Below are 20007 nucleotides of genomic sequence, written 5' to 3' on the forward strand. Positions count from 1 at the left end.
CTGTATTTGGGTTGCCAAGACAACGGCTTTAACAGGCTGCGCGCGCGCGCGATCCCGCGGACTATAGTCAGTTTCTGACAGAGGTTCACATTTTGGCACGACACCTGTCGTCTCGGTCGATGACAGCTCAAAGAGCCTCGGAAAACCATCAAAATAGTTCCCACCATAGACACACCCACACCCACACACGCATATATATATGTGTGTGTGTGTGTGTGTGTGTGTGTGTGTGTGTGTGTGTGTGTGTGTATATCTATGTGTGTGTGTGTATATATATATATATATATATATATATAAATAATATATATATAATATATATTTATATTTATATGTATGTGTGTGTATATATGTGTGTGTGTATATATATATAAATATACACACACATACATATAAATAAATATATATATATATATATATATATATATATATATATATACATACACACACACACACACATATATACACACACATACATATATATATATAATATATATATTAAATATATTATATATATATAGTATATATATAATATATATATACAGCATTTTCTTATGAGCAAAAGTGGCACACAAACATCTGAAAGCTAAAGACGATAATAATGTATAATTCAATCGTAAAATGCAGTCTTCATACATTACTTGTAAACAAGTGTTGACTTACATAAATGTTCTATTCGATATATTAATGAATTTGCTTCACAACGTATTTCCATATGATGTCCGCCGTGATTGGACAGATTTGTCATGAATATTCTATAGACCCGGAAGTAGGGCGGGTGCTGCTGTTTTGCTGTCGAGTCACCTCTGTCAGGAGGATGGAGGAAAACGAGCTGCTATCATGCTGATTAACGAAGGATACCGACAACCAAGCATCGTAAACCGGAGGAGTTGAACTAAACTCAACGTTTACCCGAAACCACTGCGTCGTTTTTGTAACGCTTTGCCAAAATGATGGAAGAAATCGACAGGTTTCAAGTGCCTCCAGTCAACGGAGAGACGCAGCCTTTGGTAAGAGACGACAGACAAAAACACATCTTATGCAAATCATTCTCTATTGAATGCAACATTTTTTTGGGGGGGTCTGGCCTGTGTGATTTATCGTGACAGCTGTGTCATAATCTGCGTGTGAGCTAACCGATAGCAATTTTGCAGCTTTGGGACAAGCTGGATCTTGGGATGGGTGCAAAGCGACCATCTATAGATAGATACAACGATTGCGACTATTACTTTACCTGTCGAACAATTTGATAAATATCACGTATAGTAATTTATAAATGAGCACTTGTTATTTAAACTACGCACTTCGCTAGAATCGTGATTCTGTAAAATCCACGTCAGTCTGCGCTTGTTTACATCAATAGCTCACTTTTTTTTTTTTTTTCTTTTTCTCATTTCGTCATTTGCTGACGTGTTATTTGGGTCGGAATGGCAGTATGAACGCGTGGATTGGTGCTCGGTGTCCAAACCCACACTGCAGGGCTGAGCCATGATGAGCCTGGCCAGCTCCACAGGAAGATAATGGTCCCTCCCTCCACGGTTCACCATATACAAGTTTCACAAGTGTCACTAAAATTTGAATGCTCTTAACAGTCATGACATTCATGTTTTACGAGTCCCAGGGTATATCCATCTACTGTTCCTCTGCTCTTATTCCCAACATATTTTGAGTTGAGCTTAATTTCAGCAATGCATCACTACCATAGATAATTGTGGCCTTGTTCTCTCCACTTCAAACAAAGCACCCTCAACCAGCTGTCCCTTTTTAAGTGTTTGCCTTTGGGGTTCAGTCCCAGTTTTTACTCTTCATACCATATCAATGCTTCCCCAGCCTTACTACCACACCCTGGGGCTAAACTCAGACAGAAATCATAGAAGAACATACTTTCATCAGTACAGAAAGTCTCCTTTTTTTGATGCTATATGCAACTGCGTTGCCCCATGAAGATTTGATCAGCCTGCCTTCATGTTTAATACAGTGAGATTTTTGTGGAGCCAAATCCAATATCAGACACTTGGTGGCTGAAGTGTGTCAGTGGTCAGCTCATGCCCTCAAACACTGGAAACCATAATTTTTGTTGTTGTAATTTTTTATTATTTTTCACTGTAATAGCTTGAAGTGGTCAAACAACACCGTGGCCATCTCCAATTCCAGATTATACAGTCTCTCACTTTACATTTATACAGTATCTGACCACATTAGCAGTGGCGCACATGGCTGTGCATTTTAATGCTAATAACTTCATTGTGATTCCTAAACCGCATGAATGCACTCGGCCCCCGCCTCATTGTTAAGCAATTTCACAGAAATAAAAAAGCTCTGTATAGAATTAAGAGTGATTTGAATTATTGTCTATTGTATTGATTTCTTTCAATGAGACGTGAAATCACAATAAGTTCCCTTCTACAAAGCATCGCGCCATTCAGCACAAGGACGTCTGAGTCCCGAATCCATTTATGGCAGATTGCCCTGCAACACGACCGGGATAGTGATATATATAGCATAAGGATAGCATTCAACTGTTTTAATGGTCACCTGACGTATCAGCCTTCACTGCTATTGGCTAGTGGGCGGCCATGCTGTATAATCCTACCAATCGCTTGGTGTTTATGCTGTGTCAGCAACCTTGTGGCTCTTTATCATCAGAGGTAGCAAAGTAGTCGCCGCAGGAGGACAGACTGATGAAACTGATACATGGAGTGGTCATTTCTCGTGTATGTGACCGTGAGTGTAAGTGTATGTGAATGCATGTTGGAGGTCAGGCCATGTTTTACTGTAGTACATAAAATCAACGTGGGGCCCCAAGTGTCAAAGGTCAGATCTTAGTCATTTTAATAAATGACTAAGATCTGTCAGCAGACAGCACATGTTCTGTAAGGAAACTACATTCATGTTTAAAATGGTCGAGTCAGATTATTGAGGCTGTTGCTTCGTTCATTTTCAGTTCAGTTTTTATGTTCATAAACTTTATTTGCATTTCTTCAGGCCAAACTTTTAACTGATCTACTGTCTAAGTTATGATCTTTCAGGAAGAGTTTTAACGTGTTTATTGTGCCATTTGCTTTCAGTAATTGTGCTGTCTTCTTTCTAAGAAGTGGCAGGAAATTTCTGTCACAAGCAGCTTCATACCAAATCCCTTTCATTATTCACTGGCAGCTCTGCCGAATGTTTTTCAAAGGGATTTATTTGACAGACAGTGTGACCCTGCGTCTTCACAGTATCTTTCTGTTGTGGAAGGGGAAAATGTAAAGGAAAAAAAAAAAATCCTGTGAGTAAGCCTAATGATCTGAGGGAAGGGCCTGTCACAGAACAGAAAAATGTTTGTGCTTGTTGCAGCGGGAATACCTCATCTGTGTGGTGTGATTTCACAACCTTTATGCGTGTGCGTATTGTCGTCACTGTTGCAGCTCTCATTAATTATTCCAGCCAAGTGAACAATTCTTCATCACCAGATGAAGATTAAGCTAGAAATGTGGGTGGATTCAACCATATTGGTATTTTAATCTAGGTTCCTATTGAGAAGTGGGGAAATGTGAGGAGGGGTCCTTTCTTTCAAAAAAAAAAAAAAAAAAAAGTTATTTGGTTTCTGTTTGTTCTTTCATGTTACTTAGAATTTAGCTCGTGCATTAAACCACACATTACATGTCTAAACATGCACTGCTTTACTATGCTGTCCCATCTGATTGTGTTGTTGACAGTTTGTTTTTAATTGTGTTACATGAGAATTGATATGCAAAATAAGCTTTTCACTGCCTGTGCTAAATAATCAGGAATTGTTCATCCAGCCCTTTGAGATTGGATAAGATCTATTGGCCTGGATTGGTGCCGTATTTCTCAATAATACCATAAAAAGGTTTTGATGTTTTGAAATCGATTGAGACATATCTGTGCATAGACTTCTTTATTTTGTTTTAATTTATGCAATTTTCAGACGCTTGTGTTTTTATTAGGTTTTTTTTTTATTTTTTATAAATGTTGTTGCCTCTGCCTGTTATAAGACTTTGGAATAACCAATACTTGTACATTTTATTTTATATTACTAAAACACACAATTATCATACTGTATCTCGTATATCTCTCTGAGCCTTTATGAATTTTTTTTAACTTTAACTGTAAGTGTCTAAATTTCAACTGCAGTTATTTAATTGCTTGGAGCATCCGTTTAATTCCAGCATCCAATTTTCTGGAGAGAATTCGTAGTTATTAAAATCCCAATGCCTGGTAGCCTTTGTTTATGTGGCCTCGGTGTGTCCCTCAGAGTGCAACAAGGGGAGGCCTGTAGGATCAACATAATGTGGAGCTCTGTGAGCGGAGCAGGCCAAGCTCGGCCCAGCTCCCGTCTCGCAATCTGGGTAAAACTGTGGCTCCAACAGCAACCCCCTCTGTTCTCCCACGGCCGCCTCTCCATGCCATCACTGCTCACACATGAAAGAGACAGAGCCACCAACATAGGCTGAACACTCAAGCCTATTGATGCTGCAATCCAGGCGGCCATAGCAGGCCAGATAAATCTTGCCAGGGTGTTGGATGCAAGCAACTCCTACAGTGAGCTGATTTTCCAGGCTATGTTTGCTAGCGATAAACCAGATCACAGCACAAAGGGATTGGAGGTGAAATATTTGAAAACAGTTTGAGTCCAAGTTTAATCTCTGTCCAATATGACAAGATAATTTCCTAATATGTATATCCGAGATGTGAGAGTCTACTAAAGTACCATCAATTGTTAGGTGTTAGTGTTCAAAGCTAACATACTCTGCACGGTGTGTTTCTGTTTCCAGGATCCAGCAGCATCCTCCACCTCAGAGGCAGAGCCTGACATGAAGGGAGAGAGTGTGACCATGAACTACAAGCCCTCACCACTGCAGGTCCAAATAGGTATCATAACCAACACACTACAAATCAATACATGACATAACTTACCCTCTTATTTCAAAAGTAAAGTATATCAACAGTAAGCAGCAGCGAAGAATGTTAAGTATTTAAATATATCAGTGAAATTTATCATGGGAGACCGCTGTATGCAGGTTTGTTTTACTGCATCACACAAAGTCAAAAATAAGTATTCAAAAACTTCTTGTGCCATATGATAGTCACTATTGTATGTCGGTCAAATTATGTCTCCCGGCATTGCAATTTATTATTTCTACTGTCAGAGGTGTCAGAAGATTCCTGCGCAGCCTCTTTTTTTTTTTTTTTACCACCACAACACTTTTTTGCACTTCTGGTTCCTCATTTCTATTTAGTCCTGAGGGTTCTGCTCCAAAAAGATTGCGGGAGAAGATGGTTTCTGGAAACTGACTAGTCAATATTTCAAAACTATTCCTTTTGGCCAACTTATACCATCCTCTAAACATATTTGTTTTGGGTAGTTATTTATTTCAAGGTCGTGGGATGAAATTCTTCTTTATTTCTTAAGCAATCACAGATGTTTTTGACTTTCAATCCACAACACAAAAAGTTTGGAATATATTGTATAATTCTTGTAAAACAACCACATATTTTAACATTTCCAATTCATGGATGTGTTAATGAAGACTCACTATTTGTTTTATCGACATAAAAATACTAACCACCACAAGGGGCAGCATGTTGCGTATAAAAATGACCACATTCACAGCCTATGCTCTCTACCAAAGTTCAATACTGAACTGCCTAAATAACCGACTAAATGTAAATGCATTTAACTTAATTGATGTATTTACTGATGACCTCACATCCTGTGGTTGCCCAGAGAAACAGAGGGACCTTGCCAGGAAGGGATCAGTGAAGAATGGCACTGTGGGAAGTCCTGTCAATCAACAACCCAAGAAGAATGCCAGGACAAGGTAGCGGCTTCCACCGCCTGTTTGTTTCTCAGTTATTTTGACCAACTTAACCACAAGTGTTACACTTTGCATTCATTAGCATCACAAACAATATGGTTTTGCATCTTCTGTCGTCCGTTCAGTACAAAATACCACAGGCAACTGAAATGCAAAACATGAGCACAGTGCACAGTGCTGCCTCTGAAGGCTTTATTTGCAGCCAGCCTGGCTGGGACGCCATCGGACTTCCTAATGTTGTAAGTAAACACAAACAGGGCGCAGCGAGGCTTCTTAATGAAAGGAAATATGATTCTTTGCGAGTACCAATGCTGATAAAAGAGGCAAAAGCACTGAGTATAAACCCAGTACAACCCACAGTATTGAAAATGGGCTCATCTGTTTAATCCCACTCCCTGGTGGATTAGTGAAAATATAAGAAAAGCTACCCACTGGTCTGGATGCAGAATCTCTGAGGCAGAAAGATAATCTCGCACTGCCAACAGTCTGAAGGCTACAGATTAGCCTCAATTTTGTGGGGAATGAATGAAGTATTTTGGACAAATACAGTCTGTTTCTTTAATATATCTATGATTTCTACATTTGTGAGGTGTTTCAGTTTTAATACAATAGGTTCAGTTTTTAATACAGAAGTGTGCTGTTTGTTCTCTGTGCTCTCTCATAGGCTGGTGGTGCCAAACAAAGGCTACTCCTCCTTAGACCAGAGCCCAGATGAGAAGCCTCTGGTAGCTCTGGACACTGACAGGTAGGTCCAGTACATGTCATCACATCAACCTCTGTAACACAAAATTTTCACACAGATAGAGGGAAATAATATTTTAGGAACAGTAGAGATGACCTAAAAGATTGGCTAACTTGTAGTTTTGCAGGCCTCACTCTGTAATGATGGCACATTAATCCACAGAGCAACTTGAGAGAGTTCTTAACAGAAGGGATCCTAAAAAGGGGCAAAGCCTCTCCCAGGGCTCAGGATTAGAGGATAGCGGGGTGAGGATTTGGACAGCAGCTCAGAGAGCACTCGCTTCCGCGCCCTGTAACCAGCAGGTCTGTATTTGACACTGACTCCAACCATTTGTGCTCCCTCCCCCCAACCCCTCCCTCCCCCCAACCCATATGATACATGAGCAAACCCTCTCCTGGAAAATTAGCTCTCTGGTGGACAACACAGCTTACATCATGTGTTGCCTCATATACTGTCTCCAACAAGCTTTCTGACTCACACCAACACACGACAGCCATTTGTTTATTGTCCACATTTCAGATTCATGTACACACCCTCAGCACAATGTCCCCCTGTTCTACAGGTTTTTAGTTCAGGAAAGGCAGATTACTCATTTGAGGGAGAAAGACCCTGAGCTGCATCACCATGATGTTACTACAACTCAAAAGAATTTAGGCAAGAGGCTCCAAGTTGATCTGACCTGCTTATTCATCCACATTATTAAAGCGAGTAATTTCTAAAGCAATAAAGACATTGTCTGTGCCTGTTAAAACCACTTCTACAAACAAATTTGTTTTTCAGTGGCACGTATCAATGATTTAAGACAATTTGTGACACAACAAATTTCCAGTACCAAGAATCTTTCTTGTACATGCAAATGAAACTCATGAGTGATCACAACCTGCTGTCTGAGTCACATACAGCCAGTCAGTCTGCCTTTCCCCAGAGAAAATACAAACATTAGTCAGAATTCATTTTTAGTTCAAATATGATGCAGGACTTAACTATAATGAAATATGTCTTTTGCAAAATTCTTCATGTCATCATGATGTGCATTTATTCTGAAAAGGATTCTTTAGATTTTACACTATTCTCACTCAGCTGCCTCAGGATCTCGCCAGTTCTGTGTCCTGTATCACACTGCTGCACCTGCAGTGTAACACCACCTGCTGTAGGTTATAATATTCTCTTGTCTCATGCCTCCATCACATGACCACATCTAATAATAATCACGGACCACTTTGCTTTAGAAAGATGTTGTTTGGCATTCAAATTCATGCAGCTCAAACAATTCCCTCTTTCTATTTCACACTGCAGCTCTGTTCCGACACATCATCAGCAGCTATACTATTAATATTTTCTAATTGGTTGTGGTGCTCTAATACCACCGCTGTCACCGCTGAACACATTTTCTTGTTTGCTCACTTCTGACGGCAGGACTTGAAACTCCTAAAAAACATTCATGGGAATGAAACTCGCTCAGGAGCAGAGCATGTAGCTCCACATAGCCATTTTAGAGAGCGTTGTTTATGTTGATGACCAAATCACATGAATGGACACCAGAACAGGTGACTTTCTCCGGGCTGAAATGAGTGATTTACAGAGTTAATGATACAAATTTTCTTGCATGAGACTCAATAATCTGGAAATATCAATACTTTGTTTGCTAATCCCCCAATCTGCCAGTTCAAATATGAGAGTTCAAATATTAACCAACAAAAGCAATATTTAAAGAGTAATGTGAATTATTACTCAGCTTATGGAAACAATGTTGAATGATTTCCTCTGAGGCTGTAGAGTGAACCCTGATAGAAACGATACATTTTAAATTGAAAGTCTGCATTACAAACAGAGGTCACAGTTTGAAATTCATGGCCATTTCAATTTATACTTATCAGGCTGAAGTGTCAAACAATAGACTGAATTGCATTATGGGAAATGTTGCATCCATAATTTTGTACCCTTTCTCTACACCAGAAATAAGTCAGGATACCTCAACCTCTACTGTCTGTATTTTGAGCATTTTCATTTTAATCTGACTCGTGTCGAGTCCCCAAACTTTGTGGAAGTTCAATACTAAATTGCTGCACTGCCCCTTTAAATATTCACTGTGTTAATGTTACGTAGACGCTCACCTTTTGTGTCTAAGTGCTGTTGTCTCCTGTCTTTCAGTGATGATGACTTCGACATGTCCAGATACTCCTCATCAGGATACTCCTCAGCCGAGGTGAGATGTCTGAGGGACCAGGTATATATACACATATTATATTGTTTCACAGCTTCATTTGGTGAAACCACAAACATCACCATGTGATCACCTAGTCCCTTTGTCACACCAGGTGTATGTTCACCCATTGAAAAAAATTTACACAGGCTCCTCCAAGCATTCATAGTCACAGTCACCTGTAATGACTTCTCCATAATTCTCATCCAAACAGATTTGTTCCTTTCATTTCTTCCTCTTGGAGTTGAATGTCTTGCGTGTTTTTGCCTCTTGAATCAGCCTATTACCATCAGTGATCTACTCTACTACAATATGTTGGTGCCCTCAAAATGTTTGTAATCATTTTGAAAAAAACATTTTTTTTTACATTTCCCCCCAATTCTTTTTTTTCTTTTTCTTAATCAACATAGTAACTACTTTAACTACAATGGTAATTCACAGTTAGCCTGACTCCGCCTATTGCTAACAGCTTCAATCTTCAATGCCCCTCTGACTAGAGGACCAATCAGAGGCCAGTGGGGGTGGTTAAGTGTGGTGACAAATGTAGTTCCAACAATGGTGGCAGTGTCAGAGTGAGATGAAGAGATACAAACAGTTGTAGCAGATATCGAGGAACTGAACCAGAGTAAGAACAATGCTTAAAATAAAAAAAAATTAAAAGTCTGCAGATTGCATCATATATCTCTCATATTGTGGGAGGGTCACTGTTGCTCACAGCTTGTTGCATTACGGTGCACAACATACATCATATTGGTGGTCAATGGCTACTCCAGTAGTTTTAAAATGAACCTACGGTCTACGCCCGGGAGGATGCAACGACAGGGATCAATCTCCAATGGAGCGTTGCCAGATCTATTCTCGCAGTGAATTTGGGTCTGGTATTACCAAGTTAATTCCCAGTCTTAGGATTTTACAAAACTGTCTTGAAGTTCTGCTGAGCTCTTATTTTCTTGGCTTCTACAGCAGATCAACCAGGACCTGAACATCCAACTCCTGAAGGACGGGTACCGCCTCGATGAGATCCCGGACGATGAGGATCTGGATCTGATCCCCCCTAAAGCGGTCAACGCCACCTGCATGTGCTGCCAGGCTGCTCCTTCTACAGCCTGTCAAATCCAGTAGCGCCCCCCTTCCCCTCTCTCCCCACCTCCCTCCCCCCAAAATCTCATGCCTGCCACCTGCACTGAGGCCAACTACTGACCAGAGTGGCAACAAGGAAGAAAAACTATTGGCTGGCAAAGGCACAAAGGGACAAAACTAGGGTTTATAAATGCTAAAATAAGAAATTGAGAAAATGAATATGTACAGTATCTGTGCATGTTCCTCCTATGGAAGGATCTGTGCGTCTTACTTCTGCATTGTTGGTTCAGCAGGGACTCGACTGATGGCAGAAACCATACCTCTAAGGAACCCTGTTACTTTTGCTTCTCCTTTGTTTGACTTCCATCTCATGCTTGTGGATTTCCTGGTTTACAAGGACCATGAAGGATTGTGGGACATTGTGAAGAGAAACAACTAAATGAGATGATTGGGACTCAACCAAATACGTGTAATGGTGACATAAGTGTCAATGCCGTGTTAGTGGACCATCCAAGAGGTCGACTTCTTCTCCTGGTGTTTAATTGGTGATCATTTACAATGGAGAAGACGAAATGGGAAGTTTTGTAGTGGCCATTTTCTTTTATAATTTCTTTTTGTCAGTCTGCGTTGTCTTCCTGTATATACGTGTCAAACACGAAAATGACATGTACCAGATTATGCCCAGGAACATAGTGCTAACCATCAAGCTGCTGATAAAACACTAATGCTTACATTTGTAACACAAAGTTAGTAATCAAGATTTTTTTTTTTTTTTTTTTTTATCCGTTACACCGAAATTGTACCGCTTAATTGTTCTACATTCAGTTAAAATAAGCTGAAAAATGCATGTTGCCTGTTAACACTGTGTCCTGACGACCAGCCTGTGCATATAAGTTCAGTTTTTATTGATCCCCTAACCACATCCTTGTGCCGAGGAGACGTTAGGTGCTTTCAGAAACAAAGTTAGTCATATTTAGGTCAACCTACTGTAATACCAGTAGATCTCGAGAAACCATTGTAATAACGGCAGAAATGAACTCACGAGTTAGTGTACTTTGTGTGTTTGTCCATGTTAGCCTCCACCAGTGAAGGTTACAATATAGTTCATATACTTGAGGGAATTAATAGATGGATAAAAAGCTGCAAGTTTTCTCAGATACACTGAAAGTTGTGCAATTGTGGTCAGACGTGCTTCTGAAGAATGTCTCTAAAGTGATTACACATTAATTGGATGGGAATGTTTTTTTTTGTGTGTGTGTTCCTTAGAAGGACACTCCTCTTTTTGCAAAGGGGAGTTCAAAGATTCTCCTTTTGTTTAGAATTATTTTTGTTTTGTAAGGTGAGAAATGAGTGCATATTTCTTCTGAGTTACAATATAACATTTTAATTAGTCTAATGTGGGGACAAAAACTGTACATGTAGCACCAGACACAGCTGTTTATTGTCAGTGCTTTATTCCATTTAATGTTTTCCATGGCGCTCAATAGGAAGTAGCCCTTGTTATTTAGAAGCACTGAATGTACATTGTTTCTTTTTTCATATTTTTTTATGTTTAGATCACGCTGAAGACATTTGAAGAGCTACACAGACATCAGCAGTGTTTCTAATAGATGGTAACAGTTACATGCATGTGAATCTGCTCTTAAAGAAATGATGACAGGAAGTCAGGTCATAACAAGACTTTTTAAAAAGGTACCAATTCCTGATCATGACACCTCAAAAACATTTTCTCATTAAAAACTAAATATTAAATAAGCCGTCATCCATCTTACAGGAAAGATAGCTGGTAGTAGAACCACAGTTCTAAGTATGTGTGCACTTTACACTGTGGCGTAACTTACTTCCTCATAATCTTAATATTCTGTGTCTGATGTTAAAGGGATTTGAAATACTGTGTGCATCTACTCTGAACAATCTCATTTTAGTTTGAGTTGGATATGACTGTTTTAATGAACTGCACATTAATCTGTCATAACTGATAATCTTCTGATAAAGGTTTTACATGTTTATAATGAAAATCTGTAGAGTGCAACAAATGTAACTCGTATGATTCACTGACGGGAGGTACACCGTGTCATTTTCGGCTCCAAAATAACTCCATGTTAGTCATTCTTTTTTTTTCATTTGCAGATCTGCATGTATGGGAAGTCAAAAGAAGAACCTCGGCACCGGTCAAACACATGAATGAATGGTACTGTATGTATAGCATAAAAATAACTAAATCCTACATGAATAGAGAAAACTAAATTATACTTTTTTTTAAAAATTTTCTGGTTTGAGTAAACGCTCCAGACAAATCTCTCTGACCCAGTCAGACAACATCTACAGTCTCTTACCACTCATCTCACTGACACAGCCTCAGTGTCTCTGGCATTTGATCTACAAAAGTGCACACAATAAAAAATACTTCACATTTCTTTTGCAAAATGGTGCCATGTGTGTAGACAATAAAGTGAATTGCATTAAATAGAAAATTGCAGCGCAGTAGGTAATTTAACATATCTTAAATGCATCTACTAGTCGAGGTGAATGTTGCATTAGTAGCTGTGTGCAGTTAACATAAACACTGTAGGGACTGACTATGTGAAAAAGGTGCTGCATTTTTCTGCCATCAACATCACCGAGTTGCACACAAGTCATCATGGTTGTCTTCTACTGAGTGCAATACTTGTTGCTAACCTTGTATAAATTGGGGCGTAGCTTCATTAACGTCAGTTTAGAGTCGAGAGTAATTCATTGTAAACTATTTATTTGCAGGTGTGCGTTTTTCAGTTATTTTCATGAATGGAAATGAATTCATATACAGACAGACATTTTTTATTTGTCAGATGCTTGTTATGATTGTGAACTGGTTCCATTTAGCTTCTAACAGTGTTATAGTTCTGTGTTTAGTGCAACATATCAGAAAATAAATATTAGATATCTCAAGTTTTATTGTGCTTCTATAATTTTCAATTGTGCCTTTTTCATTTGGTGTAACACAACAGCCATTTAGTTTTTCTAGTCCAACACTCGCTCAGACTCAATCAGTTGTCCCTGCGCGTGATGAAACAAATAGTTACGGGGTGAAACAGAGGTAGTAACCAAGACTGACAGGCTGTATGTATGGATGGATGGATGGATGGACAGACAGATTGAAAGGTAGATAAATAGAGAAGTAGATAGATAGATAGATAGATAGATAGATAGATAGATAGATAGATAGATAGAGAGGTAGAGAGGTAGTGAGTGTAAGGGTTGGGGGGATGGGCATTTGTGATTAGCCTCGAGTTGATCCCTTGGGAGCAGATGGTGAATGGTGGCTTACCTAGACGCCTTGGATCCCAGGAGTTAACAGCAGTGTGTGTCCACGTTGCAGAGAGTAACGCTGAAGTTGATAAAGAAAAAGGGCTCATGAGACACGACTGCAGGAAGACAGGTGAGAAACATTTCCATGCCAAAAATAATGCTATTAGTGCACAGTCAAACTTGTGGTTATAGATTGAACATATTGTACACAGTGGGAGTCTCCTTATGACAGTCTATATTAATTGACACTATAGTACAAGACAAGATGATCCTAATCTTCAGCAACCAATTTCTTTATTAAATTTCCCAAAACATTTCTAAGGCGAGGTGTAAAGCAAAGAGATGATGCAATTTGCACAGGGGCATAGATGTTTGCTGTAGTCTTGTCTATCCTTCCTCCCTCGACTGATCTGACCAACTCTGGGCTGCTTGAGTGAATGAACACAGATTTGGACTTATTTAACATATTTAGCCTAACATCAACCTCCCTTCACAGACTGAGATCCCAACCAGACGAGACATGATGTTGCTGAGCGTCGCTGCTGTTGTGCTGCAGCTCTGTGTGCAGTGTCTGCACGGCTCTGCTCTTCCTGCCGTGTCCTCCTATGAGTTCACTGCCTATAGGATGCAACAGTACGACCTGGTACAGCAGAAGCATGGTAAGCTCATGTCTCCTTCCCCTAAACTGTACTGTGACACACCTGGATATGAATGTACTATGATTGTAAAAAAAAAGAAAGTTACATCACTTTCCTTTACCGCATCTCAGATAGAATTTTGTGTTGAGAAAAATGCTAAGTGCTTCTAAATTTAAAGTCAGCCTCTTCTCAAAATTGGTTTTGGTTTATTGTTACTTCATTTACATATCTGACCTTAACTGTGCAGAATGAAGTGTGTTCAGATGTTGAAACTAGAAGGCTGTTTTTAAATTAATCTGCTGAGTGACTTTCTTTGAGCTCACCATAAATCTGAGTTTAAGACAAACAAATACCACGAATGGAGTTTGTGAAGAAGGACGTGTTGCATCTAGTTGTTAAACTTTAGACTTGGAAAATAAATGTATCTTAAAATGGAAGATTTGCCAGTGATGGAGAGGGAGTAGATCTAATCTTTAAAAACGCTGGATAATTGTGTGCAACTTATTCTACAGTTAAAAGCCATAAAATAGCAAGAAAAAAAGAAACTGAAATGAAATTGTCCATCATTCAGATTCTGTTAATACCTGGGTAATGTTACAATGTCAGTTCAAAATGTTTTCATTAGTCTACGCTAATTTTCTCCTCCTATTTCTTTTTTTTAAGTTTTAGTTTAATAAAGTAAAAATTTTTAAAAATATATATATAGTTTCAGTTCAAGTAGGAGCCCCCATTACTTCGACCATCTTCCTCCCTCAGAAATCCACCACACAAAAAAACCCACCTGCATATACAAGATTTTCAATTAATGTAATTTTTCTTCAACATGCACAGTTCTTTATCACTCTCATTACTAATGTAAACCTTCATAAACCAAACTAAAATCAGTGACTGGAAAAATAAAATGCAGTCAGAGTCATGAAAACAAACACGAGCTCTGTTCAGTATAAGTTTGCAGAGAAAAACAGAAAACACACTCACCGGAGAATAAACATCCAGTTCTGATCCTTCGTAACCTTCTTGTGAACAGCAAAATACCGAAACATGATAAAACATTCTTAAATGACTTTAACTTGTACGCAGTAAAACAACCTAATCTTCTAAGTGAAGATGCAACTGACGACACCGGAGTCTGATAGATGTTCTTCTTCGTTTGAATCTCCCTCCTGTTTTTCTGCCTTGACTTCGGTGCAGTCCTGCAGGCGCCATCGCCCCCTACATGACATCTGTAAAATTGCAACATCATCCGTAGAGTTAAATTGAACTGGGTAAATTCCTATTAAAAACAAATTATAATTCTAAGCAGAATATTTTTCAGTCTGTATATTTTTGGTTCTATACATGTCAGTGTTAGAACTAAAAGTAGATCAACATGATTTTGCATTAGGGTCATATTTGTTTTTGTTTTTTTAATGGAGCAGTTATTAATCTTAAAAAAATGCAATGGAGTTATGAGATAATGAATTTTAGGTGTTCGTGTGACCTAAACATAGCCATTGACTATGAGGGAATGAACCTTGACTGGTGAAAGTGTGAGCTCTCTTGACAAATAAAGTTTACAAAAATGCTTTTCTGTTTGGAAAAAAAAACAGAGGAAGAATTGTTTTTGTATGACACTCAAGTTGATATGTCTGTTTGATTTGCCTTACCCTGTCTCTTTGGCTGAGGTTGCCGTGGAGCCATTGTTGTGGCCGAGGCACGCTCAGCCGAAGAGCCATCGCTGACCCGCCGCTGTGTCATCATGAAGGTGCCGGATTTCACCACAGAAAGATACTTGGAGGCCCAGAGACAAAATGCTGCTGCCATTCTGATCCTGCTGCCCCAAAATATCTCCAGTATCTCCCCTGACATGATACAGGTAATATGTTATCTAAAGGCAGTTTTGTGCTTCAAGACAAGCTGCAAGGGAACAAAAAAAAGATTTTATCAAACCATTTTCAGAATAATATCTCTCTGCTCCAAAGTACAAGATAACAGTTTGGTGAAGTATTGTCACAGAATATTATACAATTGCTCTAGAAATGAGAAAAAAACATAAAGGAAAGGGAGCTATCAGGCAGTTCTTAACAGTAAAACAGTCCTTTCTTTACCCAGTTGGTTTGCCTTTTTTTCTCAGTCCTTTATGGTGAGTGAAAGTGAGAGTTTGCAGAAGGAAACACTCATGCCAGTGTATGTAGCCCCCGAGGACGAACAGCTGCTCTATATGTATGAAGAGGTCAAGCAGACTGCAGCCACACGGACCTCATCCATATTTGTCAGAGGTAAAAAAATACAGTAGAATATATGGAAGTATGGAGGATGCGTGAAGTATTTGAAATACCATTTGAAGGGATAAAGGAGAGAATATTTGATCAAAAATGGATATGAAGAGCTGAAGAGACAGAAAAACTGAAAAGACAACAATACCTTTCCATTAAAATGTGTTTTTTTTATGGTCGGCAGTCCTTCGGAGTATGGTCACAGCTACAGCCTTTCAGATCTTGGTGAGCAACAATGCCGCTATTAAGGCCACCACTGACAATGCTATAGTCACACTGGAGGTGAGTGTGGAGCTCAATACCTTCTTTTATCTACATTGAGAAGTAACAGCTATGACAGAAGTTCTTTAAATTTTGGCCAGTTTTACACTTTGCTTGTGATTCCCTCTTCGTTCAGTTCTATGGCTGGTGATGTGTATTTCAGGGAGTGCTTCCTGGAGCAGGAGAGGATCCGCCCACCATCGTCATCACTGCCCACTACGACTCCTATGGGCTGGCACCGGTGAGTCACATGCAAAAACAGTTCATTGAGAAGTGTAGGTCACCGTTTTCAGAGCTCCAACCTGATGAATTGTTTGATCCAGTCCCTTCTTAGTATGTCAGTACATACAGTATAATACTGGGCTCATACGTGGTAATGTTTCTGTGCAACATAGTGGTTGTCATATGGAGCAGACTCTAATGGGAGTGGAGTCACGATCCTGCTGGAGCTGGCACGTCTCTTCCAGAAACTTTACAGTAGCCCCAGCACCAGACCACAGTGAGTTTCTGTTAGTTTTAACATAAGAAATCATGTGTGAGATGATCAATGTGTGTTTCTTTGAAGCTTTGAGATCCAAAATTTGTGTTATGTGTGATACTGTTGAGAAAGTAACCTGCAATGAAGGCACACGCTGCCATATTGACGTACTCAAATATCAGATTTTTCACCATTGTGTTGGCGAAAATATTTATACAGTTTGGTGATGTATAGAAATCCTGATAGTTTGACTGTTCTCTGGTGTTTTAGATATAATTTAATGTTCTCCTTGGCTGGAGGAGGAAAATACAACTTTCTCGGCACAAAGAGATGGATCGAAGACAACCTGGACCATGCTGGTAACATTTCTGTCTCGAACTTCTGGGCTGTCTAATGTGTGAGAATATGAATTATTTATATTTAAGCCAAATGTTTTCCCTCCAGAGTCCAGCCTGCTGCATGACAATGTGGCATTTGTTCTCTGTTTGGACACACTGGCCAACGGTGACGAGCTGTACATGCATGTGTCCCGCCCTCCGAAGCCTGACACTCCCATGCACTCTTTCATTCAACTGCTGGAGGAGGTAACCATATTAACTGTTAATATGTGTGAATATGGGCAAGTCCTGTCAGTTAGAGTTGCCTTGTGCACCTTTATCTTTTGTTTGTCCTGCAGGTGGTTTCCTCCAGATTTCCCTGGGTGAAGGTGGGACTGGTTCATAAGAAGATCAATCTTGTGGAGTCAACAGTAGCCTGGGAGCATGAGCGCTACAGCCTCCGCAGGATCCTGGGCTTCACTCTGTCTCATGTGGAAGATCCCAAATCTGAGCTGCGTGGCTCTATACTAGACACAATGTAAATTGTAAATTCAGTTTATAAGGATGAATTATTTGAGCTATACTTGAAGGGTTGGTTTAGTTTCACAGCCCATAAAAAGATAATTGACTTATGTGAATATAACCTCATAGGTCACAGGTGGATTTCAGAAAACTTAAGCGTAATGGCATCATCATAGCAGAAGCACTGGCCCGGTATATGTACAATCTCTCTGACAAGGTGAATCAATACACACAACCTATTGGATAGACATGAAAACAGAAACTGTCTCCATCATTTGATCTATTTATAGCATGTTAATGTGTGATTACTGTATTATTCTCCACAAGGGTTCACCAAAGGATGTGCAGGTTTTCAAAGGCCAACTGGTGAGTTCCTGATGATTTTGGTCAATATGCAAGGACAAGTGCTGACCTCTGGTGTTAATATATAGACATTACATCATCAGCCTGGGTCTGCATACTAACCTTGGCTTGTTCAATGGGTTCTTTTGAATATCAGGGGCATTTCAATATATGAGGTGCTGTTTATTTCAACACGTTTTGAGTGTAAAAACAGTAACAGCTTGATTTATGAAATAGTAAATTCCCAACTGCGTCTTTTATGACTAAAAATTCAGACTCCTTGACATAAAGTAACTTTTATTCTATCTGATGACACATAGGATGTTTCCCACCTTTTCCCCCCTCTGTGAACCCACATCCACTAAATATTCTTGATGCAGGACTTTCAGGAGACTCGAGTCTCCAGTCTGATGTCCTACTTGACGTCAGTCCCTCGAGCCACCCAGCTGCTGGATAAGGAGCCCAGTCATGTCCTGCTCGTCAGCTCACTGGAGCACGAATTCAAACGTTACCTGCAGCAGGTCCACAGACAGACCTTCCGACAGGACAAGAGGTGACGAATACAGCCGTAGTTCAAAATAATGTGATGCCTTCTCAGTGCTCTGAGCAATATGGAAGAAAGAGATAAAATAAATAAAATGATTCAGAATATTTCTTCATACAGGGACCCTGACATTACCTTTTTTGATCAAATGAACCAGCCAATAGTGATGTACAGGTAAATATCCGTGTTTTTGTGGACATGTTAAATTCAATGAGACATTTGGACACTGACACACATTTTTCTTTTTTTAGAGTGAAGCCAGCAGCCTTTGATCTCTTCCTAGGTGGCTGCATTGCTGCTTATTTGGGGATTGTTTACTATGCAATCCAGGTTTGTAAATGCTCTTTTCCATTCATATTGTATTTTTGCATTCTTTTCAGACAGCGCTGAACATTATATGTTTCATATAGTTTCAAAGCACTGATAGATATATTTAAAAAAAAAATTATATGTCTGGTTTATTTTCTGCTTTTTCTCTTTTACAGAATTTTGGTTATCTCTACACTAAACTGAAAGCAGCAGTGAAATCCAAGCACCAGTAAATACTGTAAGACTATGAATACTGAGTCTATGACAAGGCCTTTGAAGTCTGCTCAACCCATGTTGGACATTTGCTTCACTGTCTGCGCAGGCCATGAAAGCACTCTGAATCCTCTCCGAGTCCCCCTATAAAGTGTGCTTTTGCTTTGAAATGTAGAGTGTTTTAAAGATGTTTGTACCTTTCACTATACCCAAAGTCATTGAGCTGTGAAAAATATGAGCAGACTTGGAAATGGTTGTTTGTGAACAAAATAAAGAAAGAAAGAGTTTGGTATCAAAGCTGGGAACACAAACCACAGCTTGGATCTGATTCAAGTACCCGTCAAGGATGTTCCTGTCTCATCATTACTATGATTGCTCATGTCCTCTGCTTTGCATCTGTTGTCATGGATTTGACTGGGCTTAACATGGCTGTCAAACAAGACCCAACCACTGCAGTGTATGAACATCCAGTTCCTGTCACAGATAACTCAGTGAGAGCGCTGGAGACACAAAGGCACCCTACAGCGCTTGGTGAATTATTAATGCTTATGTGGCATGCTCACAGTGAATAGAGGTGACGGTGGATAGTGGTGGGAGATTCTTAGAAGTCCCATTCCTTCACTGGTTTGCTCTTGTTCGGCAGATCTGATAAGACCGAGTCTGTTTCAAGTACAAGGCAGCGAAACAAACTGAGCCTCAGTGTCTGAGATCAGTGCTGCTTGTTCGTAAGGACCCCTGGGAGGGAAGTAGGTCATGGACAGTGACCCCAGGTATGTGTGTCTCTGCAGGGGGCCCAGAGCTTAGGAGGATTAGTGTCCGAGCGCTCAGGTAGCACAAAGTTGTTCTGCTTCAGCAGGGATGCTCTTAACTTGTTTCTACTACCAACAGAGTAGATTCATCATAATAGCTACAGGTTAAACAAAAAGTTGTATTTATTTGGTGGCTGACTAGGATCCATGGAGGATTTATAACTGCTGATGCAAAACGGGGTTGTGA

The 20007-nt window shown here is 39.7% G+C and overlaps 2 protein-coding genes across 3 annotated transcripts; both read left to right on the forward strand.

The window, feature by feature from the left end:
• Positions 1-763: 763 nt before the first annotated feature.
• Positions 764-12772, forward strand: fam219aa (family with sequence similarity 219 member Aa). 2 transcript variants are annotated; one of them, XM_069158500.1, is made up of 6 exons: positions 764-1007; positions 4776-4872; positions 5729-5822; positions 6484-6564; positions 8713-8788; positions 9728-12772. In XM_069158500.1, the coding sequence occupies exons 1-6, from the start codon at positions 948-950 to the stop codon at positions 9884-9886; spliced, it is 567 nt and encodes a 188-aa protein (XP_069014601.1). In that variant the 5' UTR covers positions 764-947; the 3' UTR covers positions 9887-12772. The 2 variants fall into 2 exon arrangements, with proteins under 2 accessions (XP_069014601.1, XP_069014609.1); XM_069158508.1 differs by having other exon boundaries at positions 765-1007; positions 8713-8767.
• Positions 12773-13652: 880 nt separating this feature from the next.
• LOC138199404 (BOS complex subunit ncln) lies at positions 13653-19304 on the forward strand. The gene is made up of 15 exons (XM_069151465.1): positions 13653-13791; positions 15435-15625; positions 15884-16028; positions 16210-16307; positions 16450-16527; positions 16682-16785; positions 17035-17123; positions 17209-17348; positions 17441-17619; positions 17733-17820; positions 17931-17969; positions 18326-18498; positions 18610-18663; positions 18741-18819; positions 18975-19304. Exons 1-15 carry the CDS (start codon positions 13653-13655, stop codon positions 19029-19031), a joined length of 1653 nt encoding a protein of 550 aa, XP_069007566.1. The 3' UTR covers positions 19032-19304.
• The last annotated feature ends 703 nt before the right edge of the window (positions 19305-20007 follow it).

The sequence above is a fragment of the Embiotoca jacksoni genome, unplaced genomic scaffold, assembly GCF_022577435.1.
Source record: "Embiotoca jacksoni isolate LCO1_2020_lvr unplaced genomic scaffold, fEmbJac1.0.p SCAF_1, whole genome shotgun sequence".
NCBI lineage: Eukaryota > Metazoa > Chordata > Actinopteri > Embiotocidae > Embiotoca > Embiotoca jacksoni.